Source organism: Musa acuminata, chromosome BXJ3-7 (genome assembly GCF_036884655.1).
Source record: "Musa acuminata AAA Group cultivar baxijiao chromosome BXJ3-7, Cavendish_Baxijiao_AAA, whole genome shotgun sequence".
Classification (NCBI taxonomy): domain Eukaryota; kingdom Viridiplantae; phylum Streptophyta; class Magnoliopsida; order Zingiberales; family Musaceae; genus Musa; species Musa acuminata.
In genome coordinates this window covers 7,822,801-7,842,906 of record NC_088355.1, presented here as the reverse complement: position 1 = coordinate 7,842,906, position 20,106 = coordinate 7,822,801, and the positions used below count along the sequence as shown (strand labels likewise).

At 40.7% G+C, this 20,106-nt stretch overlaps 3 protein-coding genes across 8 annotated transcripts; 2 read left to right on the top strand and 1 right to left on the bottom strand.

Annotated features, from left to right (window-relative positions):
• Positions 1–1,453: 1,453 nt before the first annotated feature.
• On the bottom strand, positions 1,454–8,267 carry LOC135643471 (BTB/POZ and MATH domain-containing protein 3-like). 2 transcript variants are annotated; one of them, XM_065160473.1, is made up of 4 exons: positions 7,572–8,267; positions 6,426–6,774; positions 4,997–5,273; positions 1,454–1,818 (listed from the first exon to the last, which is right to left on the bottom strand). In XM_065160473.1, the coding sequence occupies exons 1-4, from the start codon at positions 7,961–7,963 to the stop codon at positions 1,619–1,621; spliced, it is 1,218 nt and encodes a 405-aa protein (XP_065016545.1). In that variant the 5' UTR covers positions 7,964–8,267; the 3' UTR covers positions 1,454–1,618. The 2 variants fall into 2 exon arrangements, with proteins under 2 accessions (XP_065016545.1, XP_065016546.1); XM_065160474.1 differs by having other exon boundaries at positions 1,668–1,807.
• Positions 8,268–10,089: 1,822 nt separating this feature from the next.
• LOC135642470 (very-long-chain aldehyde decarbonylase GL1-11) lies at positions 10,090–15,990 on the top strand. Of its 3 annotated transcripts, XM_065158650.1 has the most exons (8): positions 10,215–10,253; positions 12,465–12,553; positions 12,672–12,809; positions 14,271–14,416; positions 14,648–14,767; positions 14,838–15,050; positions 15,141–15,221; positions 15,568–15,990. In XM_065158650.1, the coding sequence occupies exons 4-8, from the start codon at positions 14,352–14,354 to the stop codon at positions 15,635–15,637; spliced, it is 549 nt and encodes a 182-aa protein (XP_065014722.1). In that variant the 5' UTR covers positions 10,215–10,253; positions 12,465–12,553; positions 12,672–12,809; positions 14,271–14,351; the 3' UTR covers positions 15,638–15,990. The 3 variants fall into 3 exon arrangements, with proteins under 3 accessions (XP_065014721.1, XP_065014720.1, XP_065014722.1); XM_065158649.1 differs by lacking the exon at positions 12,465–12,553 and having other exon boundaries at positions 10,090–10,253; positions 14,648–14,743; XM_065158648.1 differs by lacking the exon at positions 12,465–12,553 and having other exon boundaries at positions 10,096–10,253.
• Positions 15,991–17,160: 1,170 nt separating this feature from the next.
• Positions 17,161–19,135, top strand: LOC135583025 (AT-hook motif nuclear-localized protein 20-like). 3 transcript variants are annotated; one of them, XM_065160378.1, is made up of 3 exons: positions 17,161–17,580; positions 17,821–17,915; positions 18,004–19,135. In XM_065160378.1, the coding sequence occupies exon 3, from the start codon at positions 18,056–18,058 to the stop codon at positions 19,010–19,012; it is 957 nt and encodes a 318-aa protein (XP_065016450.1). In that variant the 5' UTR covers positions 17,161–17,580; positions 17,821–17,915; positions 18,004–18,055; the 3' UTR covers positions 19,013–19,135. The 3 variants fall into 3 exon arrangements, with proteins under 3 accessions (XP_065016450.1, XP_065016449.1, XP_065016448.1); XM_065160377.1 differs by having other exon boundaries at positions 17,161–17,731; XM_065160376.1 differs by having other exon boundaries at positions 17,161–17,748.
• Positions 19,136–20,106: the final 971 nt, after the last annotated feature.

Genomic DNA, 20,106 nt, shown 5'->3' with positions numbered 1-20,106 from the left:
GCATTGGTAAACTTAAATTGATCCATTGTGATGGTTTTAAATATGACTGACTAATCGCAATCATGGGAGGTGTTGGCTAACTTAGTTAATAAAGACTTTTATAGGTCATGCCAAGATCCTTTGATCAAATTTCGTCTATGTCACTTCATCCATATCATGAGTTTTACCACTTATGTGACGTGTTCTTCTCGGTGTTTGCAACTTGGAAGTTCCATGTGTTATTATCTGAACAAATGTGTGGATAGTGCAAACTGTATGTTGGTGAATTGTAACAGGTGTCGCTCAAAGCACATTGTTATTGCTTATGAACATACCTATTGGTTTGAGATAGCAGGCAGGTGACATAGAACTTGTCTAAGTAGCCTGTGAATGAATGCACGATATTCATTACATAGTTCATTTTTTTTCTAACTATATATTATCTTTTGTGGTTAGCTATATTTAGTATTTTGGTTCCTACGTTTTAAAAAATTACATTAATATTTCTATAGTTACGAAAATAAAATATCATAGTCTATTTACTCAAATATCGTTGGTTTTATCAATTAAAATACGAAAACAAAGGATAAAAAGATAATTTTAATATTTCAATTGGTGGTGACGGATGATGGTGACATTGAGGGTCACGAGTAATTATCGTGGATGAGAAAAATGACATCGAGATGTGAGGGATGCTCAGTAATTATGGCGACATCGATGTAAATACAAAATGATGTTATTTTGTATTTGCATCGACATTAATGCAAATGTCGAACGATCCTTTCATCGCTCAATAATTATGTCGACGTTGATATCGATGTAATTATGAAGCGACAAAAAGATTGTTGACGTAGATGTAGAACGGTCCTAATCTCTTGTCACTATTCTTGTCGTTCACAACAACCACTTATGGTGTTGTCGTCCATCACCACTGACATCGTCTGCCACCATCAATTAGTACGTCAAAATTATATTTTTTTTGTTATTTGTTTTTATATTTTCGTTGATAAAATTGATAACGTTAACGTAAATAAACCTAAATATTTTACATAATATTTTAAAATATAAAAATTAAAATACTTAGACGTAATATATAATTAATCTCTTTCTTTCTTTTTTATGTATGTTATATGTGTTAAACTATTTTCCACCTCCTTGTGAATGAGATAGCTGTGGCCTGGCTTTTATGAATTGATGATCTTAGGCCTCTGATGCAGCTTTTTTTTTTTCTTTTTTTTTCAGCGAAAGTTACGTGCCAATCACGTTATGATGGATGGGGTTTGCCTTAAATCGCGCGAGTTTCTACCTGGGTTTGCTTGACTAAGTAGTGTCTTTGAACGCCAACAGAAGAAAAATAAATAACAGGTTAAATAATTGTGCAGAAACAATTATTTAACAGGTTAAAACAACAGGATGAATTATTCTCTCCCCTCCCCCCGCCCCCGCGGGAACAAACAAAAAGATGCACTGATGATAACCAAAAAGGAAGCAAAGTTTGAAATAAGCTAATAGAGTTGTATTTAGACACAAGTCAGTCGAACAACCTCATGACACAAATGTACAACAGAATCAGAATGCATGTGTGCGAGGTGGCTTACGCACATCAAAGGTTACATTTGAATTTTGAGAGACCTAACTGCTACATCCGCCTGCGCAATCGCCTCCCCCCGTTCAAATCAACACTGTCCATTGAATTCATCCCCAGGTTGCTGCTACTGCTCCTCTTTCGGCACACCTGACCAGCATCGTTATCCACAACAGCAACAGTTTCCAAAAGTTCTGCAAGCACCGACGGACACGTTCCCTCCAAATAGTTGTATCCTTCAGTCTGCATCACAGCTGCAAGTAGATGATGTAGAAACTTTGGACCATAAGCAACAACAAACAGTGATCATCTCACACTAATAGGCCTTTAAAGAAAACTGATTCTTCACCATTTCTCTAAATTCACCATCAAAAGATATTACTAATACGGCATATTTTAAGACAAAAAATAATAATAATAAAGGCATGCTGCTGGCATTTGGCACAACAGATACGTATGGCTTTTATACCACACCGTCACCACCATGAGCCAGAAAGATACAAAGTAAAATCTGGTTCAGAACACGCAAGACAGCAAATAAAAAGTATAAAAATTGGCCAGATGGGGAGAAATGAGAGTTTGTGATTTGTTGTCAAAAGATAACGTTTTTGTGGTACAACAAACCACCCTATCAGAAACTTTGGGTGACTAACATGGAAGGCTAAAACCCTATGGACCATATCAAACTTCAACAGTCACTCTCGACACATGCTCAGATCCAAGTCTTCTCTTCCATCCATCAAAACTAATGAGAGATCCACGCACAACATATATCTGAAAAAAAATGAACTAAGCAAGGTAACTAAGGGATTTTTTTTTTTTTTTAATAATCTCTTAGATGAAAATTATATGTCAGAGGAGGATTGTAAATTCCAACCATAAGTGGTAAGCAAAGAATTAAAATTGGTCACATTCCCATAAAAACAGAAGTATATTGAGTTTTCGGGAAGAAAAAAGGATAAGAAATATGTATTTTCAAGACTCAACAGAACTACCAACTGCACCCTCAACTTCACTGGACATCCACTTGTTACTCAACCACCTCTTAGGTTTAATCCAACATCCATATCTTTCAATTTGCTTTTGACATTAAACCTATATCGCATTTTGTTCTTCACGTAGCAAATTTAATATTCAAAGAGAAAAGAGGCCACTAGGCCTGATAATTACAAACTACCAATGCCATCAAAGACACACTTATGTCATGCTATGGCTCCAAGACCCACTAAAGCAGATTTTGAGCCTCGCTCGAACAAGTCTCATAGCCTTTACTGACTTCTTTTATTCCAAGAACAATCACCAACGAAGCATGCCTCTATCAATTTGAGATATAATCCATTCTTCATCACTAATGAAAGATTTTTGTGATGCAAGAGATTTATGTTAAATTTACAAATAGAATGGGTAAATCATATTTTCCTTCATTAAAAAAAAGGAGATTGAATAATTGAAATATCAAATTGTCAATCTCATCTATATTCTCCTTTCATTCGACTCTTCTTTCCTTTGTTATCTTCTACTGTTGTTTCCCTCTTCATCTTGTTCTTCATCATCTTTAATCTATTGCTTCTTTTGAGATAATGAAACAAATTGTTTACAGGAAAAACTTAAATAAACTCATTGCATATTTAAGTTACTTTTAGTACTAGTATTGTTGCCTTATCTCAATCCTAGGCTTCAAGAGATGTACTAGTATTGTTGCCTCATCTCAATCCTAGGCTTCAAGAGATGCTGGCACCTCGACGTGCTATATATAAACCACGAAACATAATCTAATCAAGGCTGGTGACTCAAATCTAACTATTTAAATTTCAGATGTCTACGTACAAATTTAAAACCCAACACAAATGGTGAACCCGGTGCAGGAAATTCCACCATTGGATCTAGAGAGGGTCCATGCACACATCCTTATACACAAATTTCTCTGTCATCTTCACTTGCACTATTGCACAATAAACATCCATGTACTATAAGATCTAGAAAAACCATGCATCAATATACATAACTGTAACATGTATGCTAAATATTACCTGCAAGTGGACTGCCTAAGTCATTTACCATCAGGTAACCTACTTGCAAGTGTTTGGCTGCCTATAAGTATGACATTTGCAGCATTCACATATGCAACTAGACCTTTACATGCTACATGTAGGCTTGCAGTTTGAAATTCTAGGTTGCAAATCACAATTGGAATTGAATATCCCCTCCATCCTCTCATCTGTTGCCTCTTCAGACTTCCCACCCTTTTATCCTCTACTGTAGACCCAATAAACACTACCATGTCCTTCATCGTGCATCCTTTTACAAGCACCAGCAGTCATGTACTTAATTGCAACTGCAAGTAGCATACATACATACAAGCTCCCAGACAGCTACACATGTAACTGCTACTTCCAGCATTTACTTTTGACAACAATTGTCACTTGCTTGCATTCCAGGTCTAGGCAACCCAATGCCAAGGAAAGTACATTAGCTGAGCTTAAGCTGTTCTTCATCTGACTCGAAACTTGAACATTCACTTGTACATGTTCTTCTCTTGTATCTTTCTTCTTTATTAACCCTACATACATAAAGCTATGGCCTATACAACTAGTTCAGATCAGATTGCAAACATGGTCCACAGAACATAACCGAGCCAGCATTGTTCCAATATTATCAAAGAAAAGATATCTCTTGCCCATAGTAGATCATACTTGTATACTTCTTGCAATATTTAAGAGACAAGGCATCAGTGAGAGTACATCAAGAACCTCAATAATTTGTTATACCAACACAACTCCAGAACCAAGTACAAAAACAAGACCAAGTATACAATTCCGTTTACATTTTTACCATCCAAAACCGAATACAAGTTTAAGTGTTTTAACAGAAATAAATTATCTATTATTCCTCTTCTTTGTTTCATTTTTTACATAATCTTGACAAATAGGCTAATATCTCATGTTGAATTGATTAAGTACCTTTAAATTCTTCCACTATGCCATCTTCATATCACTTGATATGAATTCTTTTCCCAAATAACTATTTTGTGCACTCTAGAGTTCATACAATAAATCCCAGTAACAAATCAGAATCGATAGGGCCTAAAATATTGACCTTCCAAATGCATCCATCAAAAAATACCATGAGCTTATTTAGCCTACGTTAGTAAAACTTTTGACTAATTTCTACAGTTAACTTAATGGCAGACCGGTAGTCACTCTATGATCTTCATAACCTTTTGACAGTTACATATATATATATATATATATATATATATATATATATATATATATATATATGAAGCATATATTGAATGTCAGTATGATGTGATCGGGTAGAAGCAGATTTCACTTCTGCACTTTAAAATGATTATGCTTGCAAAAACAAAACGAAATGTCCTTGCTATAAACTGGAAAATTAAGTATTTTAATCATAAGAATTAAAACTTACCTCCTAAGTTTTCTCGAACAGCTATGAATTTTAGACACACATTCTTCAGTTGAACACATTGGTGTTGTTCAGCGAGGGCTAAGGTTGTTGCTACTGTGTCAGCAGTGATTCCTTCACATAATTTTGCTTCACACAGCAACCTCAGACGATCCAAACCATATCTATCAGCTGCAGCTAATAAATGTTGTATCATTATTGTAGATGTACACATTGAAATTGAACCAGTCAATTCATGAACATCAGGAAGCTCATCCGAATATATGAAAATGAGCATGGCCTGCAGCAGAGAGAAGTCAAATAACAAATTTGAGCACGAAGAAGTAAAAATTAGCTTTCTACAAATATCATAAATTAACTTTCTAAAAATTTGCAGAAACTATTCTGGAAAAAGAAAAGATTCTAAAATGAACATCCATATCCATAGCAGTACATTTAAAGTGCTTAGTGTCTGATAGTAAGGAATGGCATTAAATTGTCAAACAGAATATAATGCCATATTATAAGAAATTGATGTGAATGCAAATGGTAACTGTAAGATTTATAATCATGTTCTAAGTAAAAATTGTGCCATACTATTTTATCGAAATTTGTTAAATATGGTTCCTTTTTTGTTTTGAAGGTTAACCACAATGTCAGCATGTTCTTCAATCTGGAATAAGTCATTGATTTAGGCAACAGAAATTAAGCTAGGCCATCCATACATCAAGAACAAATCTGCAACATGTGAATGTTAAACAATTGAAAAAAAAAAAAGTAGAGGAAAAAAGATATAGGAAATACAAAAAGAAGTATCTGAAATATGAGCCTCAAAGCATTATGCATGTTTAAAAAGTTCAAGCACCATGAATAAAGCCACTGAGCAGAAGCAAGTCTATTTGACAGAACCAGACAAGAATCACTTAAACCTTTAAACATATCGAGAAAAGGTTCCAAAAGAAAAGAAAGGTAGGGTTCATGACTATCATATGTTCAACCAAAACAGTCCTTATAGGTCAAACAATATACCTGTCAAATTTTCTTTTACCTGTCAATAAATTACTGCAAAACAAATGCCACTTGCCAATGCAAAAAAATAAGGGCCAAGGAGATTAGGACCAACGTAAGTCATAAATTTTTCTTCAATGTGGATAAAGTCCCTAGAAGAAGAGGTGATTTCTCTCTCTGAAAGAGTATCAGATACAAGAATCTTGAGTATGTTGAGAAGTGGTAAAAAATTGGTTGCAATTTCTTTTCTTCTTGACTGGATATATGCTTGCGTTAAGTTGTAAGTTCAATTATTAAAATATCAACTCAAAAGAAAGCCTATATATGTTTATCAGAGAGTAATTACTATCTGAAAGATCCACAATTTCTAAGAGCATAAGAGCCAGCCGCGTATCCCTTTTAATCTTTCCAACAGAGGTGAACGCAAAAGCCGCAGTGCCATTACCTTGAAAACAGGGGGTTCCACATCCTCTACATCTACTCTATCCACATTAGGATTCCCAACGAGGCCATAGAATTGGGCATTAAATACCGGAGAGCGAGCAGCAAGAATCCGCTTGTGAGCTTTAAATGTCTCATCCCCAACATGAAAAACTATGTCAGAACCAATGCCAGATTTCAACAGCTCCTTTAGACACTGACCCAAGTCTGGTGATGGTACACTAACGGAAAACTGTGTTGGTGTTTCGATACGGTTCCTGACAACACCAACCGTACAATGCATAATCAGACAGTCGTCCTTGAGGTAATCCGATGTTTCTAAAGCTGTTCTTCTGTAAAATCTCTTGTAGCCCCTAGCAAAAATGAGAAATACTTTACACCATCATAAAGTTTAACAGTAATGATAAAAAAGAACCTAAAACAATGAATATGATAAGAAACACAGTAAAAAAAGGCAACAGAACTGCCCCAAAAAAGGACTGAACAAATAATTATATACGACATTGGTATTATCACTCTAGAGGATAGGCCCTTGTATCAAGGGAAGGTTATTCTTTTGTAATCTAAATCATCAGTAATCAAGTTACAAAAATGTTCTCTATGACTGCATGGGTAGGATTTGCATACATCGAAGCTCCCCAGACCCCCTGTTCGCAGAAACTCGTACACCGGGACGCCCTTTATAGTGGTATTGCCACCCTAATTGACTGGCTGCAGTCGACAAATCAAGCTTAAAGTGACTCTCTCTGTATCAAACTTTTAATAGTACAATTCTTTTAAATATACCAAAAGTATTGTTTCTTCATATGAGAAAAAGAAAATCTATCTCAAAGTATAGTAGAAAACTCAAGAATTCAGAAACTGCCTATTCTATCAACTAGGAGGTGGATGTCGGCATCCATTCCTAGCCTCAAGTAGTTATCTACTTGTGCACAACCAGAGTCAAATGCGACATGATACGAGATAATAATTCAAAACGATGTGCATATAACTTCGGCATCAGACAACGGGTTAAAGAAATAAGAAGTGGATGCTCTATATGAAAGAAAAAGATCAGGGCTCTGTACGATTAATCAGAATCGTAACACATAAAGATACATCGAGCAAAATGATGTCTCCATCTCGAAAGAGGCCAAGAAACAGGGCTTACCACATGCTCCCTCGGTACTTAAGGGTGTACGGCCCGCCCTCCAACGCCCGCTCGAAGTGACTGTGCACCTTGTGGCGGTCCTTGCCGCTCTGGTCGAGCATGGTCAGCTCGAAGAGTGCCCGCACGTCGGTCCCTTCGCTGGCCAGGGCGATGAACACGGACACATAAAGAGAGTTGTCCTCGGGGTTCTTTCCGTCGGGGTAGAAGTAGATCGCCCACTTGTAGCCCCCCACATCGAAGGTGCCGCTGGACATGTACTTCCCCAGCCCCATCCCCTTGGCCAGCGAGAACCCCTGGATGGTGTACCGGTGCGACCCATTCACGGTCTCGCACACCGACTTCGACTGCGACACGTTGATGCCGCCCCTATCGCCATGGACGACCTTCTCCATCTCATTCCAGAGATCCGGCTTCGTAGAACCCCCTCCCCTCCCCAGGAACCTCGAACCCTAACCCTAATCGAAATCCTCCCCAATTCCCCGACAATTTGCGACGGGGAGGCCAAATGGGGGGCGGACCGCGGGGGTCTGAGATCGAAATTGGGGGATTCGAGGGAAAGATTTGTTTCGAATCGAAGAAGGGAGAGGGTTTGACGTCTATCGAAGAGAGATGTCTGGAAGAATGGGAGGGGTAAAGAGGCGAATTAGGTTGGAAAGGGCTAAATGGCGAAAGCGAAGAATGAAAGAAGGGTTTAGAATTTATAGAGACAGACAGAGGAAGAAATAAAACAGGAAACCGACGTGTGTGATATGTAAGGCGTGCAAATGACCGCATATTAAATGTCTCTGCGGTAACACTTGGGTTCCATGGATCTCGATATGTCGATCAAATCGAACGGCATTCTCAAAGCAGCGCCGAAGCCGATTAACGGGTTGGATTGGAATGGATGAATTATATAACAGATTATGTTATATATATATATATATATATATATAATCGAAGGAAAAATAATCAAGTGATTTGGGCATTCATGATTATTGTTATATTTCGATGGAAAATGAGGACTAAGGTACAAATGAATAATATTAAGATATGAGTAAATCACATCCAATGTGCATTCAAATTATACTAAATTATCAAAAATAGTTCACCAAGTTAGAAACTTTTATGCTAGCATTGCCATATCGATTTTTTTTTTTAATGCACGTGATGAACATAAAATTCAATCATAATATTTTACTATTAATAATTAAGATCTTCATCGGGTAAGCATGATATGCCTAAAATTTTGGCATCGACTAAAGAGAGAGAAAAAAATTGGCTAAATTAGTGAATTCTTGAAATAGAAACATAATTTTTGTACCAAAAATTACTTATTAGTATATATAATTAGAGTCTCCTGATTTAAAGCATGAATTATTGTTATACTTTCAGATGTAGATATTGGGGAATAAATGCCCTCTAACGTATCTGACCATGGAAGCTTGACTTGTGATGTCACAATCATTGATGACTAATAGAAGGCACTTATAAGATTATTAACTTATAGTGATTTGATGAGCTGTGTTACCTAAGGACAGATGCATTTGATTTGACTTACAGAATTACTCTTGGCATTTGATTACAGCTATAAAAATTATATATGTCAAATTTTAATATCAAAATCTGAAATCAAATAATAATATATTTGAATTTACGATGCACATATTCTTAAATAAAATTATCTAATTTACAAACATACCATCGTTGAAGCTGAAGATTATAATAATATTAATACGTAACGAGAATTTGATTTATCATCTAATTACTGATGGATCCGTATAATCTGTAATTTCTCAGTAATATCGAGTCTCTATCATTTCAAAACTCTATCATACTTACATTTTTTTAATTGTTTGATAATTATAATTTAATTATATTAATAATATATCTTACTTAATTAAATAATACTACACAATCTAATATTGATATCGTAATTTAATTTATTTTTTAATATATTTTTCTTAAAAAATATTTTTTATATTATATATTTTTAATTAAAAAAATAACGATTCAAACCGAACCTAATCAGGCAAGCAGTACTCTTCTGTAGTGGCAATGGTTTGCCTATTCAACCATTGGGTCCCATCAACCCTTTCCAATGTTCGGCTGACACCGAGTCAATTAAACTAAAGCTGAGACCCTCCACTCTACAACCAACTAAGCGAGACCTGTAAAGAAGAAGCGAAAACAAATGATGAGTCGTGGGGCTTCACTAACGTGCCTCCATGTCGGATCCGATAATTCAAAGTCCGGATCCGCAACTCAACAACGGTCCTCGTGTTATCAAATTCGGATATGGATCACAAGCGGGCACGATCCGAATCCGATCCAGCGATCATAATCAAAGCAAAGCACGTCGTGCGAGGGGCGGTCACCACACATCACCCCCCGCCCCCCACGAAAGAAAAATCATGTCCGGCTTCCACGTGTCGGAGCCGCAATGGTTCTTGGGTTTTCGTTGAATGAAGGAACGAGTAGGATTGCCGGGTTTGTGGCGTCGCGGACGCTTGCGTCTAAACAGGTAAACCTCCAAAAACACCACCACGGGGGGTGACAGACTGTCGATCTATTTGATTTGTGGTGTGCCTCCGCCTTCGCTTCCGCCTCCACCTCTTCTTATTCGCCTTCCATCTCGCTTCGACGTCGCCAGCGATCGCGCCCTGCTCCGCCATGGCCTCTCCGCTCGAATCGTGCTGGCTGGTACTCTCCCTCTCTCCCCCTAATGTCGTGCTTCGGATCAGTTTCGAAACGGAGGCCGAGAGCGGATTCGTTTGTTCGAGCGCCTGTTATCTTTGAACTTCGAGCTAACCACGAGGACTCGTTGGTTGAGTAGGTTGTGATCACGATCTAGTTCGTCGTTGTGGTTCTTTCACCTCTGGATTGTGCTTTGGCGTCGCTCAACATGCCGATCGAGGCATTGTGTAGGTAAATGGTCATGTGTCACATTGGCGTGAGGCTTGACGTGATAATAAGCACGAGAACACGTTTTTCCAGCCCAATTTCTTTTTCCTTTGCGAACTTCATTTCGTCACCTTGTCAGATGATCTGTTGGGGATTTGTCGTGGGGGATTTTTAGCCATTGGTTCGGGGGTTACGGCTTTCCAGCTTGAAATGTGACCCAAATGCATACCGTTTTGGAGTTAAGTTTTCAAAGCGGTTCTTCCTGATAGGGATTTGACCCGTCACTCCAAGAATACGATGCTCCTCTGGTCTTGTTATGAATTCACTTTGCTCATCGTAGGCTTCGCTTGAAATCTTATGATCGATTTGAACGTGGGCCACTAGTTCTTGCGATAAAATATAACGTTTTCAGCATAGTGATGTTCTCTGTTTATAGTCTATTATTAGGGATCGAAAATGAAGCTAGCAGGATGATGCGAACACTTGCTTGTTAGTTAAAACCAGAATGATTGGTGATCATTATGGTTCCATCTAACATACATGATGTAGAAGCTATATGGACTTGTTCTAGTGAGACCCTTTGAATTCTCTGCTTAACTTTTGATGTTGAGGGATCATTATGTTCTGGCTCTTACAGCTACCATGTCGGTGATTTAATGTAAAATATGATTCAGCCACAGAACAATTTGATGTTGCATGTTCATGGAATGATGATTGATGATCAGAAAAGGCTGGCAAGACTGAGGAGCAATATATATGCTCAAACATTTAGATCCTTTTACTTGCGAATTGTAGCCCTTTTCATTAAGGAACTGCACAAATTAACCAATCTACAACTTTTTTTTCTTATCTTGCCCTAAGCTTTAGTGCGGCGTCTTAAGTAGAGTTGTCGTTTCAAGTATGCCGTGTTGGGTTGCCAACAACACCTTTATGCTTTCCTGCTCCAGCTATTTGCTAGAAGCTGTTCTGCGGAGCTTTGTTGCTAACACTCAGGAAGAGGATGCCACTACTGTTGCATGATGACCATCATCTTATAGTTGTTGGAATGTCAAAAGCCCAAGAGAAAATTGAAATTATTGGAATTATACTTAACTTCATCATTGTTGGCTAGAAAAAACAAACACCTTTGTTTTGGATGCATTGATGAGAAACTAACAAGCAATTATTGGTCAATTTTCTTGAAATCTATTAATAATTAAGAAATCTTTTTGGATTCTAGAACACAAAGCTAAATACCGAATAAATGGTACTATGTCACTCTCACTATTATCTGTGCATTACCTTGAGGTGGGTTTATTTGCTTTGTTGTTGTTAAATTTGAATAATTTCTTTTTTGATCTCTTTCCCGGAACTCAATTAATTAGATTTTGATACTTTCATCTACAAAACTCTAAAGTAATAGCGCTTGAGAAAAGTGAGATTCATGTGCTTTACCTGCAGGCATGCTTTGAGGAACTAATATGTCCTCTAGTGCTTTATTTGCAAGAATGCAATCCTTACAGCATTAGCATAAAAACTTAATATTCATAATTGTGATAAGTTGTTGGTGCTCTGTTCTACTTATAACTACTGTAATCCTCAAAACTTGTAAGAGCTTTTGTATGTAATTTGATGAAACAAGAGCTTAATCTGAATAATTACTGGAGCTGTCAGAATTCTTTAATGTCAGTAACAGGTAAAACTTGCTATTTTATAAGCATATACAATTTAAATAATTCAGGGCTTTAACTCATAGTTGATATTTTGACACCCACAGATCATTTAGTTCTTATGAATTTAAGACATGACCTGTACAAGTTGTTTAAAGTAATTGATGAGGTGCTTTTAAAATTAGTTGTCTTAGAAACTCTTCAGGCAAAACACATACTAATAAGAAGTATGTCAACCTTTGTGAATGTGGCATTTGAGTTTGCATTATTGCTTATAATACTATGCTGCTTGGATTTAATTATCTTCTTTCATATTTGTCACGTCGACAGTTAACATGTCCATATTGAATTTGTTTGCCAGTAGTAACAAGTGAATTATGACATCATCTTCCATAAATTGGCTGGCTAGCGTGTGAGCACATAGGTTTGGCCTTTTTTAATATAAAGAGGGTATTTTCCCTTTTCACTGATGAAAATAGAGAATCTCTAGCTTTCATTTCAGAATCTCAACTATTGCTCTTTGACTTGTGTAGTCTATATTTAATGAGTCTTGTTCTCTGTTATGCAGTATCTCATCACTCATTTCAGCGAGTTCCAGTTAGCAACTGTCGGCACTTTCTTAATTCATGAAAGTGTCTTTTTCTTATCTGGACTTCCATCTATATACTTTGAGAGGTCAGGGCTTTTCAGCAAATATAAAATTCAGGTTGGTCAGCCTAAAATATAGAGATGTATTTCGTTCTTTTAATTTTTGGCTTTGCTGCCTTCCATTTGTGCAAATTCACATTTATGAATTCATGTTCAGCCTACTTGTGACATCCTCATTTGGCACTGGGCCTTCTTAATTGTCAGCATTGATAAATGTGTATGGTTTTACCAAGCCTTTCTTTTTAAATTACTTGATCATCGTTGCTTCTGTGTGAAGTAGTGATTTAAAAAGCGTTAGGCGCCAAAAGGCGTTAAGGTCCAAAAATGCCCGAGGCGCTAGGCGCTTGCCCGAGCGAAGTGAGACGCTAAAATATAAAAATATATAATATAATTAATAAATATAATTATTTAAATTTTTAAATAAAAATATACTATTAAATTAATCTAATAAATACTATTACTAGTATACAGTATACTGTTAACTATATATTGTCGAAAGAGGAGAAGAGTGTAAGGGAAGAGTCCGAAGACCGAGGGTGTTGACTGAGAAGAGCGGGAGCGGCAACTGCGAGCAACGATAGTAGCAGCGGCAACAGCGACAACGAGAGTGGCAAGCGACAACAGTGGCACCGACAGTAGCGAGTAGCGGGAGCGGGAGCGGAAGCGGTGAGCGGAGATAGTGGCAACGGTAGTAGCGAGCAGCGGCGAGCAGAGACAGTGGCAACGGTAGTAGCGAGCAGCGGCGAGCGGAGACAGTGGCAACAGTAGCAGTGAGCAGCGGCAGCGACAGCTAGAGCGACGAGTAGCGACAACAACAGCGGCAGCGACGACAGTAGCGTGAACGACAAGTAGGGTTAGGGTTGGGGAAGCCACGTTGATATCGATGCTTTAGTTGGTTTGATTGAACCAACTAAAGTATCGGAGACCGAACCGGACCTCAATCGCTGGTTCAGTCGCCTGGTTTAACCCAAGCACTCGCCTGAAGCACCCGACGCCTGGGCTCGGGCGAGCGCCCAGGCGATGCCTCTTTGAAGCGCACCGCCTGGAAATGAAGTGAGGCGCTTGGGCCTCGCTTCGCCTCGCCTCGCCTCGCCCGAGCGCCTTTTTAAATCACTGGTATGAAGTATCCTTATTTTAGTGACAATGAAATTTTAGATATAACCAAGGCCTACATTGATGTCCGTGACTAAATAATTATGCTTTATATTCTGGTAGTATCATGTTCTATAAGACTTGTATTTATGCGACTAAAAAGCAACTGTGAGTTATATGCAATTCATGGACTTGTTTCATGGTTCCTCAGATATGCTCTTACCTGAATTGTACCAGTTTTCTTCTGATTTACCAGCACTAAAATATACATGCCATAAATGTAAATGTTCCACATGCTTTGATCTCTCCAAGTTTTGTTGCCATTATAAGATATATTCAAGAAAAGAATATTTTGTTTCTATCAGTTAGCCATTGCCTTTTTGCTTGAACGCCACATCTTGGTGAGCTACTTGCCTTACGTTTTCAGAAAAAGAACAATACTCCAGAAGGGCGAGAGAAATGTATTGTGCGTCTTATCCTGTACCATGTATGTGTCAACTTACCAGTTATGCTCATCTCTTATCCTACATTCAGATTCATGGGGCTGAGAAGCAGTCTTCCGTTGCCTCACTGGTATATTGTTATCTTCTCCTTAAAATGCTTTGGAATAATATTTGAATGTTAAAGCTACAATTGCAACCCAGCTTCACACACTTACATATGTTAGATAGGAGTACAAGTTTAAAAATATTAATTCAAACTAAAAGTTTGACTGATGGAACATGGTCAATATAATATATCTAGCTTTCGTGCTTTCCTGTCTGAAGCTTTTGCTTGTAACTCTTTTTTTTTTTTTTTCTGTAGGACTGTCATCGTATCTCAAATTATTTTTTACTTCATCTTGGAGGATTTTGTCTTCTACTGGGGACACAGGATTCTGCACACCAAATGGCTATACAAGCATGTTCATAGTGTCCATCATGAGTAAGCATGATGGCTTCTGTAGATATTTGTTTATGATTTCTTTCATTTATCAATGATTTTATTTTTGTAGATATGCTACACCTTTTGGACTAACTTCTGAGTACGCCCATCCTGCTGAAATCCTTTTCCTTGGATTTGCCACAATTATTGGTCCAGCTTTAACTGGTCCTCACCTCTTTACTCTTTGGTTATGGATGATATTGAGAGTCTTGGAGACGGTAGAGGCTCACAGTGGGTACCATTTCCCATGGAGCCCCTCAAACTTTTTGCCTTTATATGGAGGGTGAGTTACATCACGTTATCAGTGTGCTTGCAATAATACCATCTTGTGTCGTGCGATGTTAATTTACTGATTGTTGATTGCTTATTGCAGTTCTGATTTTCATGACTTCCATCACCGTGTGCTTTATACAAAGTCAGGCAATTATGCATCGACTTTCGTTTACATGGACTGGTGAGTGATATCTTCTTTCTATGTACATGTTCATTGCCTCAATTGAAGCAAATTAGGCAGCTCTACAACAACTAAACTTGCCATATCAAAATAATTCATAACAATCATATCATGGGTGAATTAGTAATACGTGGCAGCGCATCAGAGATGTCTTCTTATTAGCCTCTCTTAATTGATAACCATCTGGATTTTTTTTATCTCCACGTTTAAAAGATTTTATCACTTTTGGTCTATTAAACCTGTGGTTACTGTTTTCAGCTGACACAGCATATTTTCAGATTAATGTGGTTATTATTAGTTATGGAATCATCACCCTGATATCTAACATTTCCACGTTATCCGTCAGGTTGTTTGGCACTGATCAAGGTTATCGGAAGCTGAAGGCCCTCGAGGAAGTAGAAGGAAAGAAATACTAAGCACCAAGAAATATCTATTCTGACATCCTAAGCCTATCTGAAGCATCATCTGAAGTTTGGTGTCTCCTCTTCTATGTCTGGATGGCACAGAGATGATCTTCCAATTGTAGTAAGGACTTGTAAACCTCGTGCCTTTTCCACCCCAAAAGGATGAATCCTCTTGTGGGCATCCTCTCTTTGATCACTGAAGTTAGCCGAGTAGAGGTTGGGTTGTGAAACAGCTTCTATTTGAATGGTTATATTCAAAGTACTTGGAAGTGTCATATGAGACATCAGTTTGACATTTGCATTAATCAGGCATGTAACAATGGGTCAAAATTCAGTTTAAGGTATATATTGTTATTTCCTTTTCATCCATCAGTGATCAGAGTCAAATATATTCTAAAATGGTGATGTTTTGAAAGATCTTTTTTGTTAAGTTCTACATGTAGTATGAATCCAATGATGAACACCTAATTCAACTTCAACTTTTTAACTGATCTATTACAGAACATTTGAAACACAGCCAACAATAATTCAACACTAACATAAATTGCATTATTTATGGTTTAATAGAAAGCATTTGGCAAAGTCATCCATTTTGGCCTGACATGAGCCATGTGGTCACAGCGGATAGCAACTTTCGCAGAATCCAATATACAAATCGATTCAATTTGTTCTTGTAGGGTACAATTGAAAAGTACAAGTGGCCAGATTTTAAGGACTGCAAAGAAGAGTCAAGTTTTTTGCATGATGATGAACTCAAATCATGCTCGTTCATCCCCTGTCCCACCACTTTCTTGGTGCCGACCTTTTCCCCTCATCAAGTACAACATTTTCTTTCAACATGGATGCATGTACATGAATACTCCACCGCCGGCACACCATTTCGAGGCCCGTCCACATGTATAGCCCTCTGTGAGCGGTACGATCCTTCGTTCGCAGCTACGTAGCTCTCTGTGGCACGAAATTTGAGGTGGAGCTCTGTCACTGCGAGTGGAGAACAAACGTATATGCCGGTCAACTTCTATAAGAAAGCCATGCAAACAGCGACGCCACGCGTGGCATAGGGGGTACCCAACTCGCCTAACCGTCCTGTTATCCGAGGGACCGATGGACCAGAAAGCGGGTCCCGCATGGGCCCTCACAGCTGTCGTATGTGTACGAATGCTTGGTGTGTAGACGGAGAGCGTGACGAGGCACCGCCGTAGGCCCACCGCTGCCTGAGATAAGAAGACTGTGAGGCGAGTGGGTAACCCGTCGAGGGTGGGTGGGAACGCTGTTGTCGATGTAAGCCTAACAGCAGCGCGGGCAGGTTTTGACCGGCCCGGTCCAAATTGGCAGACCGCGATGAATTGATTAGAAGCTGCTTGGTCCAGCCAAATTGGCCGTCAAATCGCTCGGCCCGGTCGTGGAGAGCAGACTCCTCGAGGGATATATATATATATATATATATATATATATATATATATATATATAGCGAGGAAGGACACGACAGATGTCTTATCTCCGACGCCATGATTACGGGATGGGCGCGCAACACGTACTGCTCTCCTGGCTTAAGAAACGGTGATTGAGGTTTTTGTCCGACACCACCAGCCGCTGTAGAGGAGGTGGAAGTCTCCCTCTCCCTCTCTCTCTCTCTCTCTCTGACCTTTGGGTACAGGATACTGTGTCGAGACTGGAGACATTGACGTGCTCCCACTCTCCTCCCACTTTCTCATGCGCACGTTATTACCCCACACGAACCCATGGATCACCTCTCTCACCCTCGAACCCGACGGCCAATCCTTCCTCGTCGACTAAGTGATGTCGCAGAGCAACCGGTGAGCCGATATAGCGCAAAGAAGAAGCTAGAGGAAGAAGGAGGGATAACCGTGCTGCACGTCTCTCTTCTTTCTCTAATGGGGCAAGATAACGACAGCTAATCGAGCAGCTACAGCAGCATAAGGAGTCTCTTTCTGGTGAGATGGGTTATCCTGTATTGCAACAGGGCTACTTTAACGTGGGCAAGGAGACCTGAGACCACCACCTGTATCTGAAGCCTGTCGAGCCGCCCTTCTTGAACCTGTGGATCATCTGGCTCCTCTTTGGGAACCTTCATTACCGCAACTGGTTTAGTTCTTTATGTTGTAGGTGGCGATCTTGCAGTTGTTTGTGAGGAGTTTCTACGTTCTTATTCTTGGTCGCCGTCATGTCACCAGATCCGATTGAAGCAACCAAACGAGGAAGGATGGAAGCAAAGAGAACAAAGCGCTGATTGATCTGCATGATTATTATAAGGAGAGATCTGTAAAGGGTGGGTGTAATGATGGAGGAATCTTTATGATATGAATAACCACCCGAGTTCGTCTCTACACACTCTCCTTCTTCTTCTTGTGATGCAGACTGCACTTGGCGGCAGAGCTGGCGAACCGTTGGTGGACCGGAGCTGTGGAGATGGGCAGGGTCGACCCTGGGGTCACGTCCGCGACCTCGGTCCCTCCCGTCCATCTCCGCAACCTCAACCGCGCCGACGACATCCCCAGTCACCACTTCAACAGAAGAGACCGAGAGGCCGGCGCCGCTGCCACGACTACCACCATCAGCAGCGGCAGCAACAACCACCCCAACGACGACGAAGGCAATGCCGACGACTCCGCCGGTGGCCTCGAGATGGTCGAGGCCGGATCTGCCGGCGCGCCGACGGGTACCGCCTGTCGCCGCCCCCGTGGCCGTCCGCCTGGGTCCAAGAACAAACCGAAGCCACCCGTGATCATCACGCGGGAGAACCCCAACGCGCTCCGCTCGCACGTCCTCGAGATCTCGAGCGGGGCCGACGTCATGGACGCCATGGCCACCTTCGCCCGCCGGAGGCAGCGTGGCGTGTTCATCCTGAGCGGCAGCGGGGTCGTCACCGACGTCACGCTCCGCCAGCCCGGGGCGCCGCCGGGGGTCATCACCCTCCCCGGCCGCTTCGACATCCTCTCTCTTTCCGGGGCGTTCCTTCCGGCGTCGTCGCCACCAGGGGCCACGGGCCTAACAGTCTACCTATCCGGCGGCCAAGGGCAGGTGGTGGGCGGCAATGTCATCGGCGAATTAGTCGCGTCAGGGCCGGTGATGGTGATCGCAGCCACCTTCTCGAACGCAACATATGAGAGGTTACCGCTCGACGACGAAGAGCCAGCGGCGGCAGGCGCTATGCCTGGCACAGAGGGAATTCAGCTTCAGCAGAGCCCGGGAGTAAGTGAAGGCGGCGGTCGGACGTCCTCGCGGCAGCCACATGCAGCGTTGGATCCGTCGTCGATGCCGCTGTACAATCTGCCGCCGGATCTTCCACCAAATGGCCAGACGCCCCACGAGGTTTTCGGCGCCTGGGCCTCTGCTGCAGCTCCTCGGCCGCCATCATCCTACTAAGTCTCCTCCCTTCTACTTCTGCTCCTGCCGTTTCGTGCGACGGTGATGTGCTCGTTCATCATCCTCATGTTCTCCTTCCTCTGTAAACATATTTAGTAGTTGCAGGTCGATCGATTTCTTTTCTTTGTCAGTACAAATCACTGCCAAACACAGACTAAAATGTGGAAATCATAGGTCCAGCAGATTGCTTCGGTCTCAGGTTTCGGGAGAAGTCAGTGGGTATGGAAATCATAGTCATTCATGATGACTATGGGCCATGGCGAAACCAAACCAGTACCATTTAGTCCCTCCCATCTCTTTCTGCCCATCTGTCATGGAAGATGCTATTTGTCTTCCATGAGCTGACTCCTTGAATTCAAGGAAAGTTTCAGATGGCCTGTTAATTGCATGACATCCATCCAACTCGTTGCAGTCAGTCATTCATGATGGTCGCTGCTGGACACAGGGTCCCAACCTGAGGCCCGCAGGGCCGGCCTCTCTCTGTAGGAGGCCCACAAATCCGGCCCGTGGAGCACTACTTAGTATCTTTTATCTCCTTGTGGCTATCAGAGACGGTCTTTTTGCTCCACAACTCGACAACATTATCATTAAAGCTAATCAACATCACGTGGTCTTCACTTATTGTGGCCGTCTCATCCTCTCTTTAAATAAAGCACACATCTTCATCAAGTCAACGTCAGGAAATTTATCCCTCTTGTGTTTTAGCTTCATTCTTCTTATTTCTTTCAGTCATATATATAGACTCCTCAACCATGGTCTTTTCCAATGCCCTCCCTCGCCTCCATGGACTTACGCAGAGGACACAGATATTGTGGTCGTTGGCAGTTGGAATGACGTCTCCTCGTTACCGTGCTCACCCGGACATCGTGTCTCACGCACATCGACACAGCTCACCTCCCCGGTGAAAAAGCTCCCACACGTACTCACCAAAAACCCACTGTGGGTCCCACGCAACATAACGCAGGGACCCATCTACGGACTCCACAATAAATACTGTCTCCACAATGAATACGAGTCCGGAGCAGGTCAACGTCGGCGACTCTCGTCGACCTCACATGTTAAAGATGGGTCGCCATATCTACCGCGGGACTTCA